A 25,536-nucleotide genomic window follows, 5' to 3' on the forward strand; every position below is an offset into this window, starting at 1 on the left:
AAAGAAAGCTGAGCACTGAAGAATTGATGCTTTTGAACTGTGGTGTTGGAGAAGATTCTTGAGTGTCCCTTGGACTGCAAGGAGATCCAACCAGTCCATCCTAAAGGAATCAGTCCTAAACATTCACTGGAAGGACTGATGCTGAAGCTTAAACTCCAATACTTTGGCCACCTGATGTGAAGAACTGACTCACTGGAAAAGATCCTGATGCTGGGTAAGATTGAAGGCAGGAGGAGAAGGGGATGACAGAGGATGAGATGGTTGGATGGCATCACCAACTCAATGGACATGAGTTTGAGTAAACTCCGGGAGTTGGTGATGGACAGGGAGACCTGGCATGCTGCAGTCCATGGGGTCGCAAAGAGTTGGACACGACTGAATAGCAGAATTGTCCAATTTCTTCATTACACTGATTTCTTATGCATACATTTTCAGATTTTTATTTTTTTCTAATTTCTAGCATTTAATCATGCCTAATTCTTGTCTATTTTTATTTTTATAACGTCTCCCAAAACCACCTTTTTCCTCCTCCATCTCAAATAATAGTTTATCCTATACTTTGGCTATTTCCTTTCATATAATATTTGTCCCTGTCCTATCTAAGTACAATTACAGTCAAATCCATAAATAGCTGTAGCTGAATTAAGCTGTAGTATTTGATGGTCCTGCAATGTCGACCTCACCTTAATTTTCTTCTCTCTCAAGTTTCCCTCTCAATCTTCCCTTTCACTTCAGTGTTACCTTCTTTACACTTAGATTTCAGCTTTCATTCCACACATCATCAACCCCCTTACCCTCCCTCATTTCCACGTAGCACACCGTGCACTGTTTAATGGCAAAAAGTATTCCTTACTTGGTCATCCCCATCTGTACTTTATTTCCCCATTCTCCAAAAACTAAAACATACAGCATGGCTCAATCATTTTCTCATCCTAAAATTTAATATGGGTTTACCTCCTTTTAGAAATTCTAATTTTAGAAACACTTGTTTCCTTCCTGTTTTCACCCTGCACCTCATGCACCCTCTAATTATAAAGGCAAAACACAGGCCCATTAAGGCAAAACCTTCCAAATTATTTTCAATGACTTCTAATGAGATTTAAAAATGAGCCACAAAACTGAGCATCTACCACACACAACACACTTATACATGGCTGTCCTAATTAGAAATGTAAGGAAATCTAAATTAATATATGCATAGTATACAAAAATTTTAGAAGAATGAGCTAGAGATGAAAGAAACTTTTAAGATGTCTTGCTATTCATATCTTTAATACTTTTGTTAAACCAGTATCTCAAAGTACAATATATACATAGGATGTATATATACATACAATATATATGTATGTATGTATATATACATACATATATATAGTATATATTGCATATATATTGTATATATATATAGTGTATATATTGTATATATATTGTATATATATATACATAGGATGAAGTTTGACATTAATGATAAAGGATATAAATTCGTATCTCACAGAGTCTCGTAAACTTTTTGTCCGATTTATCAGATCTGACTGAAAGTGAAGGGGAAAAGTGTTACATCTCTCAGCTGTGTCCGACTCTTGCAACTTCATGGACGGTAGCCTGAAAGGCTCTTCTGTCCATGGAATTCTCCAGGCAAGAATATTGGAGTGGGTTGCCATTTCCTTCTCCAGGAGATCTTCCCAACCCAGGGATCAACCCGGGTCTCCTGCATTGCAGGCAGATTCTTAACCACTGAGCCACAGGGGAAGTCCTAATCAAATCTGATTAGTCTGTGTTTTTATTTTAGGTAGCCAACATTTTTATTTTGTAGTGTGTTTGATGAGATCAAAGTAGGAGTATAGTATGTCAGCTTGCCTTTTCCTTTTTCACCAGTATTTGTGTTATTATCATTACTGTTTTCATCTTGAAGGATTTTTCCTCATAAAAATCTTTTCAAATGTTTATCCACTTGATGAGGGTTGATTTTTGGTAAAATAAAGTAAATCCATGTAACTGGGCAGACAAAAAACACAGCAGCATACTACAAAAGGCTAATACAAGTGAACAAGGGTGAGGCCACCACACATGCAGCTGATTCAGGACACTCTGTGTGTAGTTCATGACAGAACCATCTAGTCCACAGACCTCTGGCAGTAGGTATATTAAAATATTTGCCAAAGATTTTTTCAGAAGTTCTGACATTTTCTTCCCATATGTTTCAGTACATTGTTTTATAGACCCCTGCACTAAAAACTAGATTCCTAACATAGAGCTGGTTAGTTTTCAATGAATATTTACTTATTGAATAAAAGCAACATATCCGCTATTCTGATTTTTTGGGATATTGTTCACATTATGTTTGAGTATCATCATGTTCATCAGTTCCTGTGCCCAGGGAAAATTTTTGAAGGAGGGAAAGGAACTACTTGTAATGACAAATCTTCAAAAAGGATCTATAGCTTTGGTTTGGTATCTTTCTTTAATACACTTATTCCTAGATTTAGTTTGTAATTTTTGTCCTATGTTGAATGTTTTTTTGTTTGGTCATTTCCATTTTTAACTAATGAAGAGAAACCTGTTAGTTTTTGTATATTTATCATGTATTACAAAGGAGATCAGTCCTGGGTGTTCACTGAAAGGCCTGATGTTGACTGAAACTCCAATACTTTGGCCCCCTGATGCAAAGAGCTGACTCATTTGAAAAGACCCTGATGCTGGGAAGATTGAAGGCAGGAGGAGAAGGGGATGACAGAGGATGAGATGGTTGGATGGCATCACCAACTCAATGGACATGGGTGTGGGTGGACTCCGGGAATTACTGATGGACAGGGAGGCCTGGCGTGCTGTGGTTCATGGGTTCACAAAGGGTTGGACATGACTGAGTGACTGAACTGAACTGAACTGACCATTTCAAAATTAATTATTAATTCCACTTGTTTTCTACTAAAGTCTCCCTGAGTTCTCTGGGCATTAAACAAGTTGAAAGCAGGAGTAATCTGTTCTTCTTTTCCAAATTTATACCAATTACTTACTTATTCTGTCTTATTTCAATGACTACAACTGCAAAAGCAATGTTTAATAACAGTGGTGATGATGTAAGTGATGACTGGAAGTATTTGCCTTGTTTCTCATGTTAATGGAAACAGCTTTAGTATTTCAACAATTTGCACTTGATGCTTGCTTTCTTTTGGGGGGACCATCCTATTTTAATAGTTTCCTTTTATTTCAATGTTATTAGTTTTTAAGAATCAGAAATTATTTATTTATAAATGTACTTTTGCTTCTAATGGTACAATAATCTGGGATTTCCTTTAAAAATGAATGTGTTGGCAGACTTGTGAAATTGACTCAGTAATTACATGTTTTTCTTTTTGACACATCTTCCTGGGTTAGACTGGCTTTAAGTTATACTTATTTACAACTGACATTTTCTTTTTGGATTTACTATCAGATTTTTGTCTTACGGTTTTAAAAGTTTCATGATATTAGTATACTCAATGTTAAATTTTATTAGTTTGAGGCTGCACTATCTGATACAGTAGCTACCAGATACATGTTGCAATTAAAACATCATTAAAATAAAACAGAACATCCAACTCCTCAGTCCCCCCAGCCACTTTTAATTGTTCAACTGCTACCATACAATACGACAAAGATGTCACACCCAAAACAAAGAAAAATCTCTCTCTCAGCTTTAAAATTTTACAGCTTTTTCCATTCTTATTGTTAGTGCTATTGAAGCTACCCAAGTCACAAGGCTCCACAGCATATTCTTTCATTTTTTTTTTCCCACAGCATATTCTTGAAGTACTAAAAAACTTCCCAGACCAAACCAATCTTCACTTTTGTGAAACAAGAGGCAGTCATCATACAAATGAACCTGATTTTTTTTTTTAAAGCAACAGTAAAGAAACAAGTCCTTTAATCTAGTGGCTATACAGCAATCTTTATATAGTAAATTGTATATAATACTAATACAAAGAAAATAAAAAACTTTTATGCAAAAAGTACCCCTCAAGAAAGAGCAATGACAAATTGATCATTAAGTTTTAAATTATTTTTCATCCCTGGTGTAACAGATACCATAATGTGATGTCTAGAACAAACTTTGACCTCCAGCTTTATTAAAAATGACAGATATAGTTACAGAGAGCAAACCACAAAACAAGCAAAGCTGATATTTCAATGACTTCATGTATTTCAAACCAAGAAAAGTTAAATCCAAAGAACTCTTTTAGAAAACAACTTATTTTTAAATTCTCTTTTATTCGATTCTAATGTACTGCCATCAACTAAACCAATTTTGGAAAACTAGAATACCTGCAGGGAAAACCCATTTCCTTTGTTAAAAGCAGACAAGCACTTGCTTATTAAGAGCCTTTGTTTTCAGACCGTGTGTTAAAGTTTCTTTTTAATAAAACTTCGAAATACTGTTTTTAAATAAACAAAATTCTTCCTGTTCTTTAATCTTTACAACACTGAAAACCTGTGTCCAAAAAGTTTATAAGGATAGTCAACAAAAGATCTTTTTAATCACAACTGCCTTTGAAAATGATTCAGCATCCACTTAAGCCCACAAATAAAAGCTTTACTTTTATAAGTTTTCATTAAACCTGCTATCTGTTATGGTTGTTTAAAATCTAAAATACAAGTCTTATTTCTAGACAAGTGAATCGACTCACATTTCATAATATTTCTTTGTTTGAAAGAGTGCTTTAAAACATTAATTACTTTGCCAGGAAGGAAAAATTCCAGTAATTTAGTTTTACTATTCCGTTTATACTTCTGAATCCTCAGAAATTCAGTTTTGCTGATAAGTTGACAAGACTAAGTCAGATACCAACAATGACTTGTTCAATATTTTAAATCTATTAACTGTAGCTGGTTATGAGTGATGTTGAGCATCTTTTCATGTGTTTGTTGGCTATCTGTATGTCTTCTTTGGAGAGGTGTCTGTTTGGGTTTTTTTTTTTTTTTGATTTTTTTTTGATTGGGTTTTTGATTGGGTTTTTGATTGGGTTGTTTTTCTGATATTGAACTACACGAGCTGCTTGTATATTTTGGAGATTTCACAAGGTTTCTTAATGAATTCTATCTAAAATACAAGGGGAAAAAAAGTCAAATAAAAGTTCCTAAATTTAACTTCTCTTTCTTTTTGAAACAATAATATGTACCACATACAGTTCCATTTGTAGTGACTAGGGGAGAGAATTTGGAGTGAGAGGAGAGGAAATATTACACACAATAATCTGAACACCTGCCCTTGTGTGAAAATCTTGAGATTTTCATTTTTATTAAAATCTTCATGTGTCTCCTAAAAGAGTGGGTTTGTGTCAAACCAAAATGATTCCTTCTGGCACTGGTTTCCCTCTTGAAATCATGACCCACTTTATGTTGTTCTGCTTGCTTGATGCGTGTGTCTTCTGGATGTGCTGTTTACATAGGAAGTGAAGGGACCTGCTCTGCAAGACTGTCCCTCTTGGGAAGTCAATGGAATAGCTCACGTATGCAGTGATTTGGCTCTTTTTCAGGAAAAATGTTCTGCAGCTCCTCAGTCCTCCAAGAGGATCGAGAGGGTACAGCAGTATAGTTTTGATATAACCTTCACCATTTTTGGAAAATAGTTAACAAAATTCAAATCTTTCAAACATCTACTGCCTACTCAGCACCAGACACTGAGTACTGTGGACGATACAAAGATCTGACATATGGTTCCTAAAGTCCCCAAGGACATTTACAAATAACTAACATGCAGCAGGAAATTACAAGTATCCCAGGGACTGTGAGCTTAGGAGAGATTATATCCAGCTACAATTGGAGCCTGGGAGTGGGGGAGGGGCATGCAGCCAGTTCAGTGATAAGTTCATAAAGGATATGCAAAAACAGGACAGGGCAGGGACTCAGGGAAAGGGGGGAAAAAAACGAGAGAAGAGCTGCAGACCTCAGAGCAGGTTTCAACTTCTTCAGAGGACAGAGCACATGGAGAAGGAGCCTTAACATTATACAGTCTACAGCTATTTTGACTATAAGTATAATAACTAATAATCAAATAGGTTAAATCTAATACACCAATATTTTATTTCTGAAGCAAACCAATCGGTCTAACCACAAGAAACGTATATACAAGGAAAATCTACAAACTGAAGCAAAATTACTAAGGTACACTGGAAAATACACACATGTACACACACACATCCCCTATACAGGAAAAGAAATCCTTTTTTGTTTCTTAATCATTGAGAGGTGTGGGAGAAATGTTGAACTACAGCTCCACCAGCTTACCACTATCATAGATTCCTTTTAGGCTGTCAGTATAAAACCGCAGGATGATTCCCTAGCATTTTGTTCTAAACCCACAAACGAGACAGTTATGTGACCAGCTGCAGCTCCCTTCCTGCATTTCAGAAGCTCTGGGTGTCCACACACTTGCGGCTCTGTATTACCTCACACAAAAGACTGGCAGTTGGCCAAGAAGCCCCTGCCTTGGTGTATATTCCCCAAGGTTCAAGATCTACCACTTAATTCCAATTCAGCCATGAAATGACTTGTACTTTAGTACCCTATACCAAATGAAAGCAAATTAAATTCCAGTCAAAGTTATAAAGGTATTCCTCCAAAATGCAATATGCAAAGATGTTAAAGTACACAGTCTATTATTTTTAAAGAGACCTACAAATATAATTCTACTCCATTAAGAAAATTCTAAGATAATTCTTTAAATTTCTTCAAGAGTTACTATTCCTTCATAATCTTACCAATAGCAACAAAACCCACTGCACACAGAGATCCAATTGTATTTCCAAACTTCCCCATCAAGCATCTCATGCACATTGCTAACTAAATATCAAGAAGAATGAATGTTCTCAACATCTGGTGCATAGAGACTGACACAACCTACAATGATGACTATGAGACAGATACCTCAAGAATGATCTTAATTCCTGCTGTTGAAAGAGAAATACTTATAACTTTATAGAAACACACAGTTCTGTCAGTTAGATAGTTATGTCATTCTAGTACATAAGTGTCCTGAGGGAAAGGGGGAAAATCTAATGAAAATACTTTAACACCTTATCTAATGCTTAATTTTTGTAGGAAGGAGTGTTTCATGAGATTACAGAACAATAAACTGAGCACTAGGTTCAGAAAATCTTCACAAGATTTTCACTTTTACTGATGTCTTCGCCTGTCTCTAGCTTGTCTCTCAGGTCTGGACATCATCCACACAAAGGATCACTGAACGGTAGTGATCTGGAGGACTAAATCTTACCATGGTTTATTCAGTAGCAACAGCATTGTAACTGTAAACTTGTAAAAACGTAAACTTGGGAAGCCATTGACCTTTTCCCCTGCCTTTTGATGGACACCTGTCTATAATACAATAGTCAACCAATGAAATAGAAAGCACACAACTTCAGTAGAAAGTGTGAATCAAAAGCAGTATTTGGACCTTAAATCCCCATTCCTGCCCAGTATTGCCTTCATGTATTGTTTTTGCCACACAGCATTCAAGGGCTGTATGGCAAAAACAAAAACCAAAGGGCCCCTTTCAATGTCAAAAACCTTTCAAATTCAGTAAAACTATTAAAAACAATAAAGATTTATTCACAACTTACTAGTCAAAGAAAGAGATTTGCTTCACACCAAAGTAAAACTGTAAAATACACTGACTCTCTGAGCATACCAAATGGATGTGGATTGTTAAAATATCACTTGTAACCTAAATAACCTGTTCTAAGTAGTCAGAAAAATTCTCAATTTCTTGTCATTTATATGAAACAGACATGTATAGTGTATCAAAAAGAGAGAATAAGGGCTCCAATGTCCTTTTATAAGATGTGATACTTAAAAAAAAGAAAAAATTAGCCTGAAAGACTTCCCTGGTGGTCCAGGGGTTAAGAATCTGCCTACCTATGCTGGGACTTGGGTTCGATCCCTGGTTGGAGAACCAAGATTCCACATGCTGCGGGGCAACTAAGCCCAATGCAGCAAAATATATAAAAAGAAAAAATAATTTAAAAAGGAATTAGCCTGAAAGACTACACGCAAAATTCTTAACATTCACCTACAGAGAAGAGGAGGAGAGTGGAACTATGTACGAACAGGAGAGACTGTCAAAATAATTTTTTAAACAAAGAAGTGAAAATTTTAAGATTATGTAACAAGATGTAAACTGTAACAGTAGGAACATGGATTTCTATCATGTTATTCTTTAATTAAAAACAAAACAAGAAAAAGAAAAGAAATCATAATGAACAGCAAAAGTTACCTTTCATTTCCCTAAAGCTTAGTGGGATGGGAAGAAGAGGCAGCCAAGAAGTGGAAAGGGCCGTGCAAGCTTACATCTGAATGATCAAGGACAGTCACTCCTGACAGCCCCAGTCCTCTGTGCATGCCCACAGGTCTAGAGGGCAGTGACGGCAGCCCCCCACTGGCTTAGAGACTAGAGGATGGCGGGGAGCCAGGAAGACAAGCAAACACTTGTACACACATGGTAAAGGAATAGCACTTTCAGAAAATGTTAACACTTACCAGTATGTACTGTAGCTACTGCAATCCATGCACACCGTGTGCTGTGCTTTTTCTTGCTTTTCTGATTTCTTATGGTTGGTTAAGGGTATTTGTGCATCTTCATAATGTTTTTTTGCATGGCCATTCACATACCTTCCAAAAGTCAAATGAAAATACATTTTAATCTAAATACTGCTTTGGAGGTTAAAGTAGCAGGAGATGATAATAAAATTAGATGCTAATCAAATAAGAATGAGAAAGAATTCCTCCTAATAAAGTGCATTCAGTCCTATAAGAGCATTCATCACTTGGTGATTTATTAAGCTGAGTTCTTAAAACATACTCCTTTTTTGCAAACATACAACCAACTTTTAATTATACACAAGACTAGGGCCAGGAAAGGAAAGGCGCTATCTATTTAAATCAGTTTTAATACCTTATCAACTCCTTTGCTGATTCTTTTGCTAGCCTGTTCCTTTTTTAAGCTTTTCTCAGGCTGCCAGCCCCCAACTCAGGCTATTATCAAAGACAAGCTTTGTAAACTGAATTACTCAATCACAGCCCACAGGCCACAGGCTCTGCTTGGGTTTCTGCTTAATATAAAACATGAGAGTGAGACATGGAAACAGGATAATCTCCCATCTCTTTCTCATCAATATGGCTTCAGAACTTTTATTTGAATGCCTGAATAATCATTCCACTAACATGGAAATAGGGCTTGTTTAAAAGAAATCCTAACAAAACACAAATCATCTTAAGCTTATATAAACTGTTATTTCTTACTACATGGACAAAGATAATCAAAGGTTGACTATACTCATAAAAATTTTCTAACACTTTCCAACTCAGATTTAATAAATCATTTTAGCACAAAAAGCAAAATGAAATTTAAATAAAGCTTCATCTATACCTTCACCTAAACACTGTACAATATAATGCCATAACTGCTACTACTTAAAGACCTTCAGAAAGCAAAAACTTTCCAGTTCCTAGCAAACAGCCAGTTTATAGAAGGTAAGGCCTAACTGTAAACTAAGAAGAGTCAAAACAAATGTTGCTTACATAGTACCAAAATCTGCTCAGAGAGTTGAGGTGACATTTTTCTCATAAGGTGCCCTAATTGCACAGGAGCAACACTTACCGTGGAGAAAGTAGGGTAGTTTTTGCTAAGTAGGGAGGATCATGGGCATCCCTGGCGGCTCAGACAGTAAACAATCTGCCTACAATGTGGGAGACCTGGGTTTGATTTCTGAATTGGGAAGATCCCCTAGAGGAGGGCATGGCAACCCACTCCAGTATTCTTTCTTGGAGAACCCCATGGACAGGGGAGCCTGATGGGCTACAGTTCATGGGGTTACAAAGAGCCGGACACGACTGAGCGACTAAGTACAGCACCGGGAGGATCGACTTCCAAGCCCAGCCTCTCCACCTGAGGAAAACTAGAGGCATCAGAGGCACTACTAACGTCAGGATGTGATCATGTCTCCTCCCATTTTTTTCACTGTAATAAACATAATGAAGACTTGTGTGTAGGGTCTTCTGTTCACAAAAGTGGACTAAAATGAATTTTTATATAAATAATGATTAAGAGCATAAATTTAAAAATTAGACAGCCTAGGTTTAAAATAGGCTTTGTCACATGCTGGTCTGGTACGTTTGGGTGAGTTACTTCACTTCTCTACTTCTGTTTCTCATCTATCAAACTGAGATAATAGTACTTATACCCTATGGGCTGTTAGGTGATTATTATTATAATCCATAGCTCAGAATGCATGCATGCATGAATGAATGAACAAATGAATGAATGTCAGTTTTATTTTACTTGTATTTTCCTTTATATGCTTAATCACTATCCATTCAGAATCTCAATAACGTAACTGCTTAGAAAGTCATACTTTCTTTAAACATACTTTAAACATACTTCAAGATAACACACTGAACAGATCAGAAAACATTCAATATTTAACTAAAAGATAACTTCCAAGGAACCGTATAGGTTCACTATCTAATCAGCTCAATAGCCTATGCTTACATGTTTTTGTACTGTGTCATGAAAAACAACAGTAATATTTATGAGTACCCTCAGAATCCCATAAAAGTCAATATGGAACAATAATAAAGGCATTACCACTTTCAAGTCTTCGAAAACTGATAATCTGGACAGAGTATATAGTTCCTTTACTAACCATACTGCAGTCTCCAAATGTACTAGATGTTTTCATGGTTACTATAATAAATTTCAGTGATAAAGTAAGAAGTGTATTAAAGATGACATTAAGATTAGCAATGTTTTGGCTAATATTCAAATACATATCAGAAGTTAACAGTCATGTATAAACTAACATAAAAATAAACATTTCCCTCATCCAGTTTTGGATTTTAACCAGATAATTCGGTCGAAAAAAGGAAAAGTGTCATTATACAACAGCACAGATTTCTTAATAATACAAAAACTGGAAAAATAACTTAAATGGTATGGTGCCATAATGGCCAATAAGATATATAACCCAAATATGCTACTGATAAACTATGTTTCCTAGTTGAAAGAATATTCAATTTAAGACTCCCCTATAGACAAGTGATCTAAATTACTAAAAAATTCAGAATTCTTGGCAGTCAAATCCCAGGATTACATGATAAAATAAAAATATTCAGTCAACTGTATAAAATGAAGATTCAAATGCAGGGTACTCTCATTATCTATGTAATCTACTTAATCATATTTCTCTGAAACTATGTCAAATTTCTAAACCTAAGATTGATTGAAATTGGAAACATACTACCTACAGAGCCTAGAAAATTTTCCATTTATACTTCCAATACTTACTTAGAGAACTATGTGTTGCTTGCTATTAAGAACCTTAATCTCTCCAATTTTTGAGAGTTTGTCAGGTCTTTTTGTTGACATATGACCTTCCAGATTTTGGTTGTAGAGCACTAGGAGACAACTGGAGGACAGAACTATATCAATTTTATTGCATTATAATTCTCACCTCTCAAAATCTAGGAGAGGAATCTGTCTCTTCAAGTGCAGAATTTAAGTGCTTCTAATTTTCTTCATTTTTTTTTTAATGTTATCTGTACAAAGTATTTTCAGGTTCCCCAAATCCTAGAGATTTCAAAACCACAACAACCACAATTAAGATATGCAGTTAACATTTTCTAAAAGCACTCTTAAGTGTACATGGAAAAAAAAATACTCAATTCCAGGACTGAAAATATGAAAAATCAAACGTTAACTGAATGAAGATGCTCTCTTCATGCATTGAGTGTTTACAAATAATAACGGGGAAGCCACCCAAATAAATACAATATAAATTTCAGACTGAAGGATTTAGTATGATTTCCCATCCCCTTGCTGCTAAGCTACTAACTTCTGAAGTAAATTCAAAGCAAATTTTCTAAGCTAAAAGAGCCACAGAAATAAATGTGCTACTACCCGGCACACCAAGTCTGCTACTTATTTGAGTTTGTGTTAGAAGAAAGAGTTACTAAAGTATTTGATATTTAAGTAACATCATTTTGAAGCCAAGAACTAGGAGGAAATGCTTAGGCTTGAACTGGGTTTGGGAGTGTTAAGCCCCTAGAAAGCAAAAATGTTTTAATGGAACAGTGAAATATTTGGAACATCTTAGACACCATTAATAACAAACTTCACAGTGAGACCATTTTCAAGGGAATTCCTTTATCTGTTTTGTTTTCAGAAGAATGAGATGGTATCTTGGATTTGATTCAAAGGTCAGTAAAGGTAGGGATGAGTAGGTAGCAGGTGAAACAAAACTGGCCACATGTCAATCAAATATTACGAATAGACTGTCTTGATCATCAAATTAATTCTTCTGAGTATCAACAGAAAGGGGTTCCCCCACACACACACACCACTAGATTTTCCTCAGTTCCACCGCTGAACAAAGGGATTCTATCAGGCGAGGGAAGCCCTACAGAGACGTATGTACACTGTGATTAAACAACGGTGCTAAACAAATCCAAATCAATAGAACTTTGACCAAAGCTTAAAGGTAAACTGAAAACAAGCCGGTTGGGTAGTTAAGTAATGATAAGTAAGTCACCTACCTTCCACAGTGGACACTTGAACAAGTCAGACAGACCCAGGGGCTTTTGTTGGACCGGCACACTAATAAAAAGAAAAACACACAGTATACCAATTGTATCACGTTAGTCCCCGGTTTCTCCCCTAATCTGTAACACCACATCCCGTGATTAAGCTATAAATTCCACGGCTGCTTAGGTGCACTGGGATCACAAGTGCCCGCTTTGCGAGTGCATTTACACAAGATGGCTGCCTGACTAAAGTTACGCGGCGAGGAATCCGAACACACGTCCACAGCGGCTGCTCGCGGCGCTGCTGACTCCTCAGACAGCCTGACCACAAGTTAGACACACTTCTCCATCACTCACTCCTTTCTACCAGCGTCTCTGACAACTGAGGGACAATCTATCGTCTCATTAAAAACATTTTTTAAGTCTAATTCTTTAAATCACATGTCTTTACCACACAGATCATAAGCTACTATAAATGACAACTCTTTCGGTTCCTTTAGTGAGAGGCATAGCCTAAGGATACAATTCGGAAGACTAAGCCCAATTCTTCCCAAATTAATGCCTCAGTTGCATTAAATATAATTCTATAATTATAACTGCATGTAATTCTTGCTGAGGGTATAATCAGGATATTACTTTGACTATTTATTACAGGGATGAGGCAGGCAAACAGGGTATGAAAACTTTTAAAATATTGATTACAATTTTGCTTGCTCTTTACTTATTCAATTTTTTAAGCCCTATAAACATAACAGTGATTTTAAAAGAGAAGAGATCACCTGAAAATAGCTTTTTCAAAATACACATGTTCTCTGGGCAGAGACATCTACATCGAGGTGCGGACAGAAGGACAAAAGAACACGTCTATTTTGAGAAAGTAACTTCCCCGGTGACTCCCTGAGAACCACTAGCAGTCTCCTAGGGGCATGAGAGGGGCAGCGCAACCAACACCCAGGATCATAATGAACTGACAGCCGGGCACACAGCATATGCTCAACAAACACTTGTTGAAGTGAAATTCAAATGTCTCAGTTCACGATACTAAGCTCTTCCAAGATCTGATCCCTACTATATCGGTCTTGCCTAAATGTGTGTCACAATCAGCCTTTCTTATTGCTAAGAAAAATTAGCCAACACTGGAAATAAAGTGACTCAAGAACTATAAGCCCTTTCAATGTATAATGAAACACATTATGACCTGCTGTTTACTACTGATTAGGACTCAAATTCCATGAAGTTACAGGTAAAATTGTAGGATTTTATTTGGTAGAGATCATATCTGTCCCGCATACTCTGAGGGTTATGGTTTTACTACCCTGCAGGACATATTAATTGATTTTATATCTAACCTAGCAATTTACTTCAAAATTCATTCTTCACTGTCTGCATTCACACAATCTCTCAAATGCTCTTGGAATCGGCTTCACCATCCCACTGGTTTCTTCATTAATGAGTTAAACAAGCCTTTGACATACATTCATTTTATATTTGTGTAGCAGGGGAGGACAGGGCAAGGAGGAGTAGGGGAGTACAATCATACACTACCCAAAGGGCTCTGCCTGTCTGCCTAGCACAGGATTCTATTTGTGCATAAGAAAGTTTGTGCATGCATGCATGCTCAGTAATGTCCAACCATAGCCCATGGACTGTACCCCACCGGGCTTCTCTGTCTGTGGAATTTTCTAGGCAAGAATACTGAAGTAGGTTGCCATTTCCTACTCCAGGGGGTTTTCCCTACCCAGGGATCAAACTAGGGTCTCCTGCATTGGGAAGTGGATTCTTCAACTCTACACCAGCTGGGAAGCCCATAAGAAAGTTTTCAGTGGTAAAAATCCCCTTCCAGTTAACCAAGGGCTTTACCTTACCTTTACCTTTCCTTATTACATTATATCAACTGCTAAGGGCCATCCTGATGGCATTTTAGTTTTTTACTCAGTTGGGTCCAAGTTTGTTATACGTGCATATAAGTCACATGACAAAGACTAATAAGAAGAATGCCAAACTGCTAACAGTTGTTTAACACAGGTACATGAGAAGACTACTGTGAGGTAGTCTTGGTTATTGACTTTTTATGCATACACACCCCTGTGGTATCTGATTTATATCAATAAAAACATGACAGTCTTATAGTTTAAAAAGAAAGACCTATAAAGTATATTTTTAAAAAGAAAAAAAAATTAGAACACAGTTTACTTGAAACAGATAATCCTGATCTGAGATACAATTTGAAGGATTAAAAAACTACAAATATTATCTAGTTTTATTCCTCCACAAATCTTTTTCTTTTAGCAAAGACTAAGAAATATTGTATTCAGTCTGGAAAAAAGTTTAATATGATCCTGAAATAAGTAATTATATTAGTAAGTTGTTTTGTTTTTTAAGATTTGATTTAGGTGGACCATTTTTAAAGTCTTTGTTGTATTTGTTACAATGCTTCTGTTTTATGTTTTTGGGGGGGTTTTGGCCACTAGGCATCTAGGATCTTAGCTCCCCAACCAGGGACTGAACCCACACTGGCTGCATTAGAAGGCAAAGTGTAACCACTGGACCTCCAGGGAAGTCCTTAGGCCCCAAGTTTTTAACCATTAGAGGGTTTTACTTTTTGTGTAACTATGGGAAGATTATTTTTGCCCGTCCTTTGAATGAGGAAAAGAAAACCTAGAACAAAATCACTGTTGTGTTTCCTACCAAGTGTTCATCCCCTTCCCCTACACCGATGGTTGTAAAGTGTGTGTATGGACAAAAAACACATACAATATTGTGATCTAATTTTTCTACTCAGTACAGTAAATGCATTTCTTCATGTTACTAAATTAGAACATGCGTGCATGCTCAGTCACTAAGTCATATCTGACTCTTTTGCGATCCCATGGACTGTAGCCTGCTAGGCTCCTCTGTCCATGCAATGTTCCAGGGAAGAATACTGAAGTGGGTTGCCATTTCCTACTCCAGTGGATCTTACTCAGGAATTGAACCCACATCTCCTGCATTGGCAGGCAGATTCTTTAGCCACCAGGGGGATGCCCACTAAATTAGAAGAGTGTACTCTGGTCTTATAAAATCTCAGTAACCTCATAGAGTTTTAATTCCTTAGTTTTAAATTTTAGAAAATATGCCCTAAGGCTGAGGGAAGGAAGAATAGGGAAGAAACTGCCTAGCAGGTGTAGGGCTTATTTTGGGGGTGAGGAAAGTCTTGGAACAAGATGGAGATGAGAGCTGTAGATGTACTAAATGCACTGAATTTAGTTGTTCATTTCAAAATGGTTAACTTGGGGAACTTCCCGGGGGTCCAAAGGCTGGGACTCAGCACTTTCACTGTCAGGCGCACAGGTCTGACCCCTGGCTGGAGAACGAAGATCCCACAAGCTGCACAGCTTGGCAGTAAGTAAATTTAAAAAAAAAAATCTTTTTAAAGGTTAATTTTGTTATATGAATTATACCTCAATTAAATAAATAAATAGGTGCTTAAGACAGGGATAAGGAGAAAGAATAAAAGGAAGTAAAACAGCACTGACATTCCAAAACACTAGAAACAAGTGAGTGTGTCTGTTACTAAATCTCAAAAAAAGACCTCACTTTCTAAATTAAGAAACCAAATTTCTTCTATCACGAATATTTACAATAAGAAAGTTAAGATTTAATGTGTGATAGGACATTCGGTCTTGGCTATTTAAAGGACAGTACTCTCAGTGCGTAATACTTTCACAACAGAAGAACATCTGAAGCCTAGGAAACTACAGAGAATAGGGTTATTATGAAGCCATTTATTACACTGCTTTGGTTAATATTCACTCTGCTTATATATCCCTTATCCAAATTATGAAACCTTTAATGTACCAAGGAAAATTATAAAATAGAAGAAAAAATGCTGGCTTTAAGTTAAACGCTCAATTATTGCTACAAATAAAACAGATCATACCATGAGTAAAGACTACTACAAATAATCTTAAAATCATTCTAATCATCTTAAGGGGACATATCTTATTATAAAACGTAGTCTCATTTTACAGACAGATGGGTTTCAGATTTATCTGTAGGATGAACACATTTCCTGTGGAAACTGCATTAGAGGTTTGCAGGTTATTCTATAAAACTCTATAAGAACCATTACAAGCCTGAAATACTATACTCTGTGTGTGTATAAAATAAAACCATACACAGCCTATAAAAATGTTTTTAAGCTATAAACTATTCAGCAAAACATAAAAATATTAAACAAAGGTTTTTATTTTTTAAATGGTAAATGCTGGTACTTGAAACAGGGTGATAAGGATGGAAACTTATAGAAGTTCAAAATGATAAGCCATAACTGAGAACTCATAAAGGCTCTTTTTACTAAGCCTCATTATACTTCAAGGTGATGTCAGGGCAAGGAAGCCATGCAGTGTATTTCTCACACTGTTACACGTGGCCACAGGAGGGTCACTGGATCTCATAAACACAGTCTGGTCTTCTTTCACTCAGGTTATGAAATGTCCTCAGAGTTACTCTCCTCCAGGAATCTGTCCCGTATGCTGAGACTCTCGCAGCCCTGAGCCAAGGTCTCCTCTCTCAGCTCCTGGGCATCTCAGCCTGGGGGGCAGACACTGTCTAGTTCCCCTCACTCTCTTCCTGCTGCTGTGGCCTCAGGACCTTGTCCTGTTCTCACCCTCAGCCACAAGCTCTGCAAGTTGGCAGAGCACCCTTTTGAAGGGGGTAGAGACTCTGGATCCTCTCCCGAGCTAGGGCCATTCTGCACAAGGTAGAAGCTGTGACACAGGCTGGGCAGGCAGAGAGGTAGACGAGCCCAGACTCTAAAACATGCTCATCTTCATGGGTGCCTGCTAAAGCCCCCAAAAGCTTTAACTCTCTGGAAATCCAGAAGTGACAACTGATGGTGGGAAGGCATCCAAGTGATCTACAAACCAAAGTGGTTTTACTCCCTACTATTCCTATGAAGGGGGCTTCCCTGGTGGCTCAGCAGCAGAGACTCCGCCTGCCAGTGCAGGAGGCATGAGTTCAGTCCCTGGTTGGGAAGATCCCCTGGAGGAGGAAATGGCAACCTACTCCGGTATTCTTGCCTGGGAAATCCCGTGGACAGAGGAGAATGGCGGGCTACAGTCTATGGGGTTGTAAAAGACTCAGACATGACTTAGAAACTAAACAACAACGTTCCTATGAAGGGAAGACTGATCTGCTCCTTTACCAAGAGACAAAGAAAGGCAGAAAACTACGGAGTTCTGTGCTCAAGGAGGCCTGTTTACACACAAATCCTTTCAGGTTGTATCAGAAGACAAAATGGCATCCACACTGAATATAAATTTCTTCCCACTGATTTTCAATATCCTCAGTATTCACTACATGGAATCTAATAAGATAGAGTACATGTGATATTCAAGCCCCATCAACAATTCTCCTGGAATCCTAATTTTTTTTTTATAAAACATCATGCACTAGTGCTTATGACACAACTTAGTCACCAACTCTACATGCAAAAATAGTTCAAGCACACAGCACTGATGGGCAAGCAATTTACAGTGCATCCACTATTCAGCAGTTGCTTCAACTTGCAAGAGGCTCTTAAGCTTCTTAAGAATTCACAAACGTGAGGATGACCAGGGTTCTAGTCCTGGCCCTATCATTACTACTTAAAGAACTGAGAACATCATTACTGTGCTGGGTCTGTTTCTTCACTGTAAAATGAAGACTAGGTGATACACATGTCCCCTCTAAGTATAAAATTATTCAGAGAAGATAAAGCCAAAAATAGATGAAATAATCATATCATTCCCTATAGACAAAATTCTTCCACTCTCCTAATTTTCTTAAAAGGCTTAACAAAAAGATTAACTGCTAATGTAGTATGATTTTCTAAATCAATGCTCTTCAGCTTTTTTTTTTTTTTCCCCTGCTCCACAATCCCTGAGAGGCAAACATTCTCAGCACATTGCCCGTCAGAAACAGCGGAGTCACTGTTGTGGAGTCACTGTTCAAAACCACTGGAGACAAAAGTGCTGCTCCAACAGTAAAGCTCAGAACACCACCCCCTCCACCCAACAACACACAGAGTTTGTAAGTGCACCCCTCTAAAAAATTAGCAACTCAGAAGAAAATATTCGCAACTTTTTTTTTTTAAAGAGTCAAGTTCATTTTTATCTATTTAATATTCATCTGGCACATACTATGTGCCAAGCGCTACTGCACTTTACCATGCCATTTATAAATATTCCTTCATTTAATCCTCTAGAGTCCAAAGAGGTGTGTACTATGCTTTGGCCTGTTTTATAGATAAGGAAGCGGTGGCATGTAACTAAGAAGTTATATACCTTGCTACATTAGCAAGAGGCAGAACTGGAACTCAAACTCAACGTTTGAAGGCATGGACTGCTGCAAAGCAGAAGTCCAGCAGGTTGTTATTTTTGCTTTAAAAAGATTCCATACTATGTGCTCCTGTGTTACATACCTGTATATAAACTGTTCGACATCTAGAAGGATATATAGTAACTGTTAACAGTCATGTAAAAAGAATGGGATGGGGGACTGGAGCCACACAGCCCTACTTTCAACTATGCTGTCTGAATTTTGTCATAAAGCATTACTTCTTTTACAACAAAAATTAAATTTAAAGATACTGGTATTTTAAAGCTGTCCTAATGAAACAGACTTACTCTAAATTACTAAGCATGACTGGTAAAGTGAAAACAAAACCCAATATTACAACTCTATGGGTCTGAAAACATACCAATGAAAAAACATTTGCAGCTGTTACTCAAAACACACACACATACACACAAATACTCCATAAAAGTATCAACAGTGGTGTTACTCCTCTTGAAATTGAAGGATAGGGCAGAATTATCATAAAAAGTTCTATAAATATTCCAGTATATATACAAGTAGAAATATACTCCAGGACTAACCCAGTTTACCCTCCAACTGATATATTTTTAGATGCTTTGTTGTTGTTCGGTCACTCAGAGACAAGGCATATAATCTTTGTTATACCATAAACACTCTCTGAACCATATACTCACAAGCCTAGTCTCTGCTAAAATTTCTGAAGTCTATCTTCAACTTGAATCCTCTGAAATTACTGGGGGAAGAGGTGCGTGGTAAAGTCACATGGATAAAGCAGGAAATGGGCCATAAGGTATTTCCCTCAAGAAGAAATCCGGCTACACCAAGCTAGTGCCAGAGCAGCCAGAGTGCAGCCCAAATCACTGTGTCCTCACGCCCACCCTGATACCGCTGCCCAAGCTGAGAGTGGGCACCGGGTTCCCGGGAACAGGAGAATTCCCCGATAAAGTAACAGGCAGTGCCCAGGGCTAACGAAGCGAGCCGACACCGGACGAGGAGGAGAGCAAGCAGGAGCACCCAACCCAAAGCGCTCAGAGTAGCAGGTTCACAGAAGATGGGAGGCGGGTTCAGGGCCAAGGCAGCCACGGCAGTTAAGAAGTAAAGTTTATCTCGGTTGCCTTTCCACCTTCCCCCTCTTGCAGCTCTCTCTTGCCTCAGTCCCATTCTTATTCAAGGCTGGCAATCAGTTAATCTCTCCTGAATCATTAGATAAGTAAATTGCTTTCTGGTAAAGTCATAGTTCAGTATTTCTTATAGCCGTTCTTTCCCTTCTGTTTAATGGCCCTATGATAGACGATAACCACAAATTCTTGAACACTCCTCCCACCGAGAGGCAGGTCCTCTTTCCTTGAATCTGCGCAGGCTCTGTCAGTGCCCTGACCAACTGAATATGGCAGAAGGGACTGGGTGTCAGTTTGCAGGTCTCAGTTTTAAGAAACTGACAGTTTCCTTTTTATTGCTTGGAATGCTTGCTCTTGGGGTGGCCCGGCCACCATGGAAGAAGCCTAAGCACCCTGTGAGAAACACAATATGAGAAAGCCAAACAACATAGAGAGACCTTGCAAAATATGACACCTTAGTGTGTGTTGGGGACAGGGGTGCAGAAACAGGAGCACAGAGGCTTGTGACAGGTGAGTTAAGAAGCCACCATGGAAGTGGATGCTCCAGCTTAAGGAACTCCAGCTGAGGGAGCCCCAGCTAGGTTCTCCCTGAATTCCTGACCTACAAGATCATAAGCAAAATGAAATGATTGTTTTAAGCTACTAAGATGACAGCATCCACCATTCACCCCTGCCAAACAACTCACAGGAATGAGTGACACTGCTGTTTAGTAGAGATGAGGATGAGACCCTTCAAGAGGCTCTATGCCGTAGGAATCAAAACCATCCAAAGACTAGATGATACCCTCTGCAACAGAGGTGGTAAGACAGTAAAACGCTGTAGTCCATCATCAACTGAGCTGTCATCATCACTTAGGACTGGCTCTCTCTGTATCCTGTCAGTATTTTAAATCTAGATGTGCTGTCTTGAGCATAAGACAACCTAATTGTTGAGCAGAAATATCACATAGTAAAAAATGACCTTCAAAAATCTCAAAACCGCTATTCCCATAGCAACCCCAAATTCTTGATGAAGATTAAGAAAATGTCATTGGCACTTGCAGGAATTCCTTTTCTCTTTATTAAAAGCTACAGCGCCTTATCCTTCATTCCTTTTGCCTCTCTGGATTATGTTCCCTAATAAGCATTCTGGGAAACCTAGCATTTTATTTAAGGTTGGATTTGAAAACCTAATTGAATAATTATGAGTCGAGAATATCCTCCTCCATTTCTGTTTCCAATTCTCTCTTCACCCTAAGAGTGCTGACATATTCCTCAGCCAGCCTGACTTGATTCCCATCACACCCATCAGCAATGTCTGATCTCAGCCTTTGCAGCTGAGGTCGAGAGTCCACATCCTAACCAGACTCCCAAGATTTCTGAGGAAGTACTTCGACTTTTCTCTTAAAGATCTCAATAAAATGTATGGGATTTTGGGGTTTTGGTTTGTTTTCAGTACAACTGCTTTACAACGTCATCTTGGCTTTCGCTGTACTACCAAGCGCATCAGCTATATGAACACGTACATAGACACTTCCTCCCTCCCACACCCCAACCACCCACCGAGGTCATCAGAGCCCGAGCTGAGCTCCCTGTGCTCCAGAACAGCAGCTTCCCACTGCCTACCTCACACTTGGTAGGGTAAACATGTCAATCCCCATCTCCTAAGTTGTCCCACCCTCCTCTCGCCCCGTCAGCCCAGCGGAAGGGAGTAGTGGAAGGACTCTGCTCCACATCATTTTGGTTGAACGAGGCAGAGGCCTTGATCCCCTGGCTTTGACCTTTAACCCCACCAAAAGAATTCCTTCCTGCTTTAATACAAAAATGTACCAAAGTGACTTGGTTACCCTTAGGAATGTGATTATTACTCTGTAGACTCAGAAGGAACATGTCAGAGGCAAGCATGGGCTCCAGAACCCACATAAGTCTTCTGTTCACCTTCTAGCTCTCCCATTATTTTATTCTATGACCTTAAGGAGTTGGTTTCAGAGCCTGCCTCCTCGTCTGTAACAGAGGACAAACACCACCTCTGCCTCAGATGGCTATGGTAAGGGTTTCATGAGACGAAGTGCATGAAGGGCACGAGGGGCCTCACAAACAGAAAGCCCCAGTGATTCTCAGTTCCCTTCCCTTAAGAATATATTAAAATAAAAAACGCAGCTATCTGGGGTTAATTCTACACAAGGCAGATAACATTATGTCCACATATAGCATGACTGCTAATTTTTCAGAAATTTTCCCCTTAGTTTACACACATTAAAAGGATGGGAGCTGACAATTCCTTTTCACAGAAAAATTCCAAATAAATAAGTCAGCAAAAATCCTTCAGAAACTCCTCCGGTATCTGACTTGAAATTAAATTATTTTTAAAACATCAAATGAATGAGATTAAAATATTCTAATAAGCTGATCTCAAACTTCATATAACTACTATATACCTTAATGTCAGAATCATTAAACTTTACACAGTTAATGTAAAATACTTCAGAAGCAAAGGTACTTTAGAAGCACATTTCAAGGAGGTTTAGACAACTGAAAAGATGCTACTCAGATAAAACACTTAAGTACATAAGCAACTTGGGTGTCAAAACCATACTGAGATACACTAAATTCTGAGGTATTCGGAATAGAGATTAAATCATGGCGCACCAATATAGCAATCAAAACACATTGTACCTTGGTCATTCTAATATCCAATATGTGGGATTACAGGCCAAGTCTTCAAAAATATTTTTTAAATTTCTAACTTTCGTTTTAACAAATAAGCAAATAAAAATGATTTCGAATCACGCCAGATTTAAGATATGGTGATCAGGGACTTCCCTGATGGTCCAGTGGCTAGGGCTCTGAGCTCCCAACGCAGGGGGCTCTGGCCCAATCCCTGGTCGGAGAACTAGATCCCACATGCCATGACTTGGCACAGCCAAATAAATAAATAAAAATAAATATTAAAAAAAAAAAAAGATATAGTGATCAGCTTATTTTTACAGACAGTAGGTTTAAATTTCTACTCTAAATAATTCATTTCTTTTTTATCCAGGATAAATAGGATTACCTGGTTCTCTTTAAGGGACACTGTCCTTGGCTCTCAGAGGCTAATTTTGAGACTGTGCTCGAGCCAATTTTTCAAACCTTTTTCATGTCAGGACATGCATGGAAAATGATAACATCTGTATGGTGCACATACGTAAATTGAAGAGTCATCGTGGGGGCCAGAAGTAATCTGCTTGGAGGCTCCAGCCACCCTTAGGCTGAGGGGACTGTTATCTCAACACATAGGTAACCTTTTTATGGCCCTTCTGACAGAAAGCTATGTTTCCCAATCTTTTACCTGGTTTTCTAGTAATGCAGGAAGAAGTCCCCCTTCTACTCCAATGCCCACTTGTTGGAACAAAGGCTTTTAAATCATCAACCAGCTGAGAGGACCAGCAGTATTATCCAGGAATCCAAAGTGCTCCTCTGAGTTTATCCTACTCACTAGTGCGCTGAGACCCACTGGAGAAAATGGATGCCCAAATCCTTATTTCTGTCCTAGGTATAACTGTCCTATCCTACCACCATTCTGTAACCTGACGGAGCAACCAGTTAACAGTATGACATGAAGGAATCTAACACAAATTAAATTAAAAGAGAAAACTACTAGAAACCCTTGGGTCTGAGCACTCAGGCAGTAAAACAGCACTGACAAGAATGTAAAAGGAAAGGAAAAGTCAACTGATTAAGACGAACATGGATGTAGGCTAAAAATGTTTCCAAGGCCACTTCTAGAGCTCTGATGTCAAGGTTTCCGAGGCAAAAATATAATTACAATAAAGTACTTCACTTCCACAGCCTTGAATACATTTGTAAGGTCACCATAGATGTGAAGATAACAGCAGGCAGACAAGTAACTTGAAACATTATAAAGTCACTTACACAATATTGCTCACACAATTGAGAAGTTAAAACCTTCCATCTTCTCTGAAGATAGCCAATAATACAAAAAAAAAAAAAAATATATTTGTACAAGGCTTTTAGCTGCAGCATTATCTGAAATTGCAAAATACTGGAAACAACCTAAATACCCAAAGACAGGAGAACGTTCGAATTCACTGTGAACCACGACAGAGTACTATGAGTGGTTTAAAAATAAGGAAAATTTCCACAAACATGGAATGACATTCAGAATATACTATTAAATGAAAGAAATTCTAAAAGAGTATACTTAGTTTGCTACTTTTTGTGAGATAAAGAAAACACTCATGCATCTGTAATTTTTCGTTTGTTTTACAAGAAAGAAACAAGGATAGATCAAAATAATTGTTTATAGAGGGTGTATAGGAATGAGAAGAGTGAGGTAGTAACACTTCTTGGTACGGTTTTAACTTTTGGAACTGTGTGTGTGTGAGAGAGAGTCACTCAGTCGTGCCCGACGCTTTGTGATCCCATGGGCTGTAGCCAACCAGGCTCCCCTGTCCATGGGATTTTATAGGCAAGAATACTGGAGTGGGTAGCCATTCCCTTCTCCAGGGGATCTTCCCGACCCAGGGATTGAACCTGGGTCTCCTGCATTGGTAGGTGGATTCTTTACTATCTGAGCTACCAGGGAAGCCTATACTCACGTTTTACACACTAAAAAAAGTAAAATAAAATCAGCAAGGATAAGGTGAAAAAATTTTAAATGGAAATCAAACAAAAACAAATGAAGCAGACTGTATGCCAAATAAATAAGTGTGTTAAAAGAGGGAAGGAAAGGGAAGGAAAACTAACACAAACAATTTTTTAACATAATACTTTATATTTTGTGAGTATACAGACAAAAAACACCATTAAAAATATTAAGCTCTAGTTATAAGCAGTTTTCTTTGCAATGGTGTAGGTCAGCAGTTCAGAACTACTTTCTCTGATTATGGCATGGAGCAAACAAGTACATGTGTTGAGGATAATGGGAACCAGATTCTCACTGTTAGAGAAGGGCATTACAAATGCAGAAAGGCACAAGATGAGACCTGCAGTGCTGAACTGGAATTAAAGGTATCAAAATGAACTCATGGTTACACAAACACATAAATATAAACAAATATATATATACACACACATATACATTTTCATATTTCTTAATTCCTATTTGCTGAGAGATCTTAGGTTATAAGCATTATTCCGCACTAAAAGGAATGATGGCTACTTGGGGAAATAGCTGATTCCAAGACTGGAGCAGGCTGAGTACAAGATGAGCCGGGAGCACCTTGCCATGCCAGAAAAGTAAGGGCTCCAAGAACAATAGGGAAATGTCAAAATTATGGCCTAAGAAGGTCTCCACTAGCCAAATCTAGGACAACTTGATCTTCAAAATAAATAGCAACAGGATGTCAAAAAATAACATGAAAACCTGAGTTCATGTTAATAAAATAAATGAACAAATGAGTGAGAAAGGAAAGTGCGTCCCCATATATACTTAGAAGAAATAAGTTAGAAAATCAACATCCTGCAACCATCCTGGTAACAACTGATTCAATCAAGAATCACCAGTGGATGCTAAATTACTAGATTACTGTTTGATAAGGAA

At 38.0% G+C, this 25,536-nt stretch overlaps 1 protein-coding gene across 3 annotated transcripts in view; it reads right to left on the bottom strand.

Annotated features, from left to right (window-relative positions):
* Positions 1-25,536, bottom strand: part of USP3 (ubiquitin specific peptidase 3) — a 99,084-nt gene that overhangs the window by 59,799 nt on the left and 13,749 nt on the right. For all 3 annotated transcript variants that reach the window (XR_010663893.1, XM_065940240.1, XM_065940239.1), the window contains exons 2-3: positions 12,568-12,628; positions 8,515-8,646 (exon numbers count right to left, since the gene is read on the bottom strand). Coding sequence is in view for 2 of the 3 variants with exons in the window: in XM_065940240.1 (XP_065796312.1) it covers positions 8,515-8,646; positions 12,568-12,628 (193 nt within the window). In the remaining variant the exon portion in view is untranslated. The remainder of the gene's footprint in view (positions 1-8,514; positions 8,647-12,567; positions 12,629-25,536) is intronic.

This window comes from Muntiacus reevesi, chromosome 7, assembly GCF_963930625.1.
Source record: "Muntiacus reevesi chromosome 7, mMunRee1.1, whole genome shotgun sequence".
Classification (NCBI taxonomy): domain Eukaryota; kingdom Metazoa; phylum Chordata; class Mammalia; order Artiodactyla; family Cervidae; genus Muntiacus; species Muntiacus reevesi.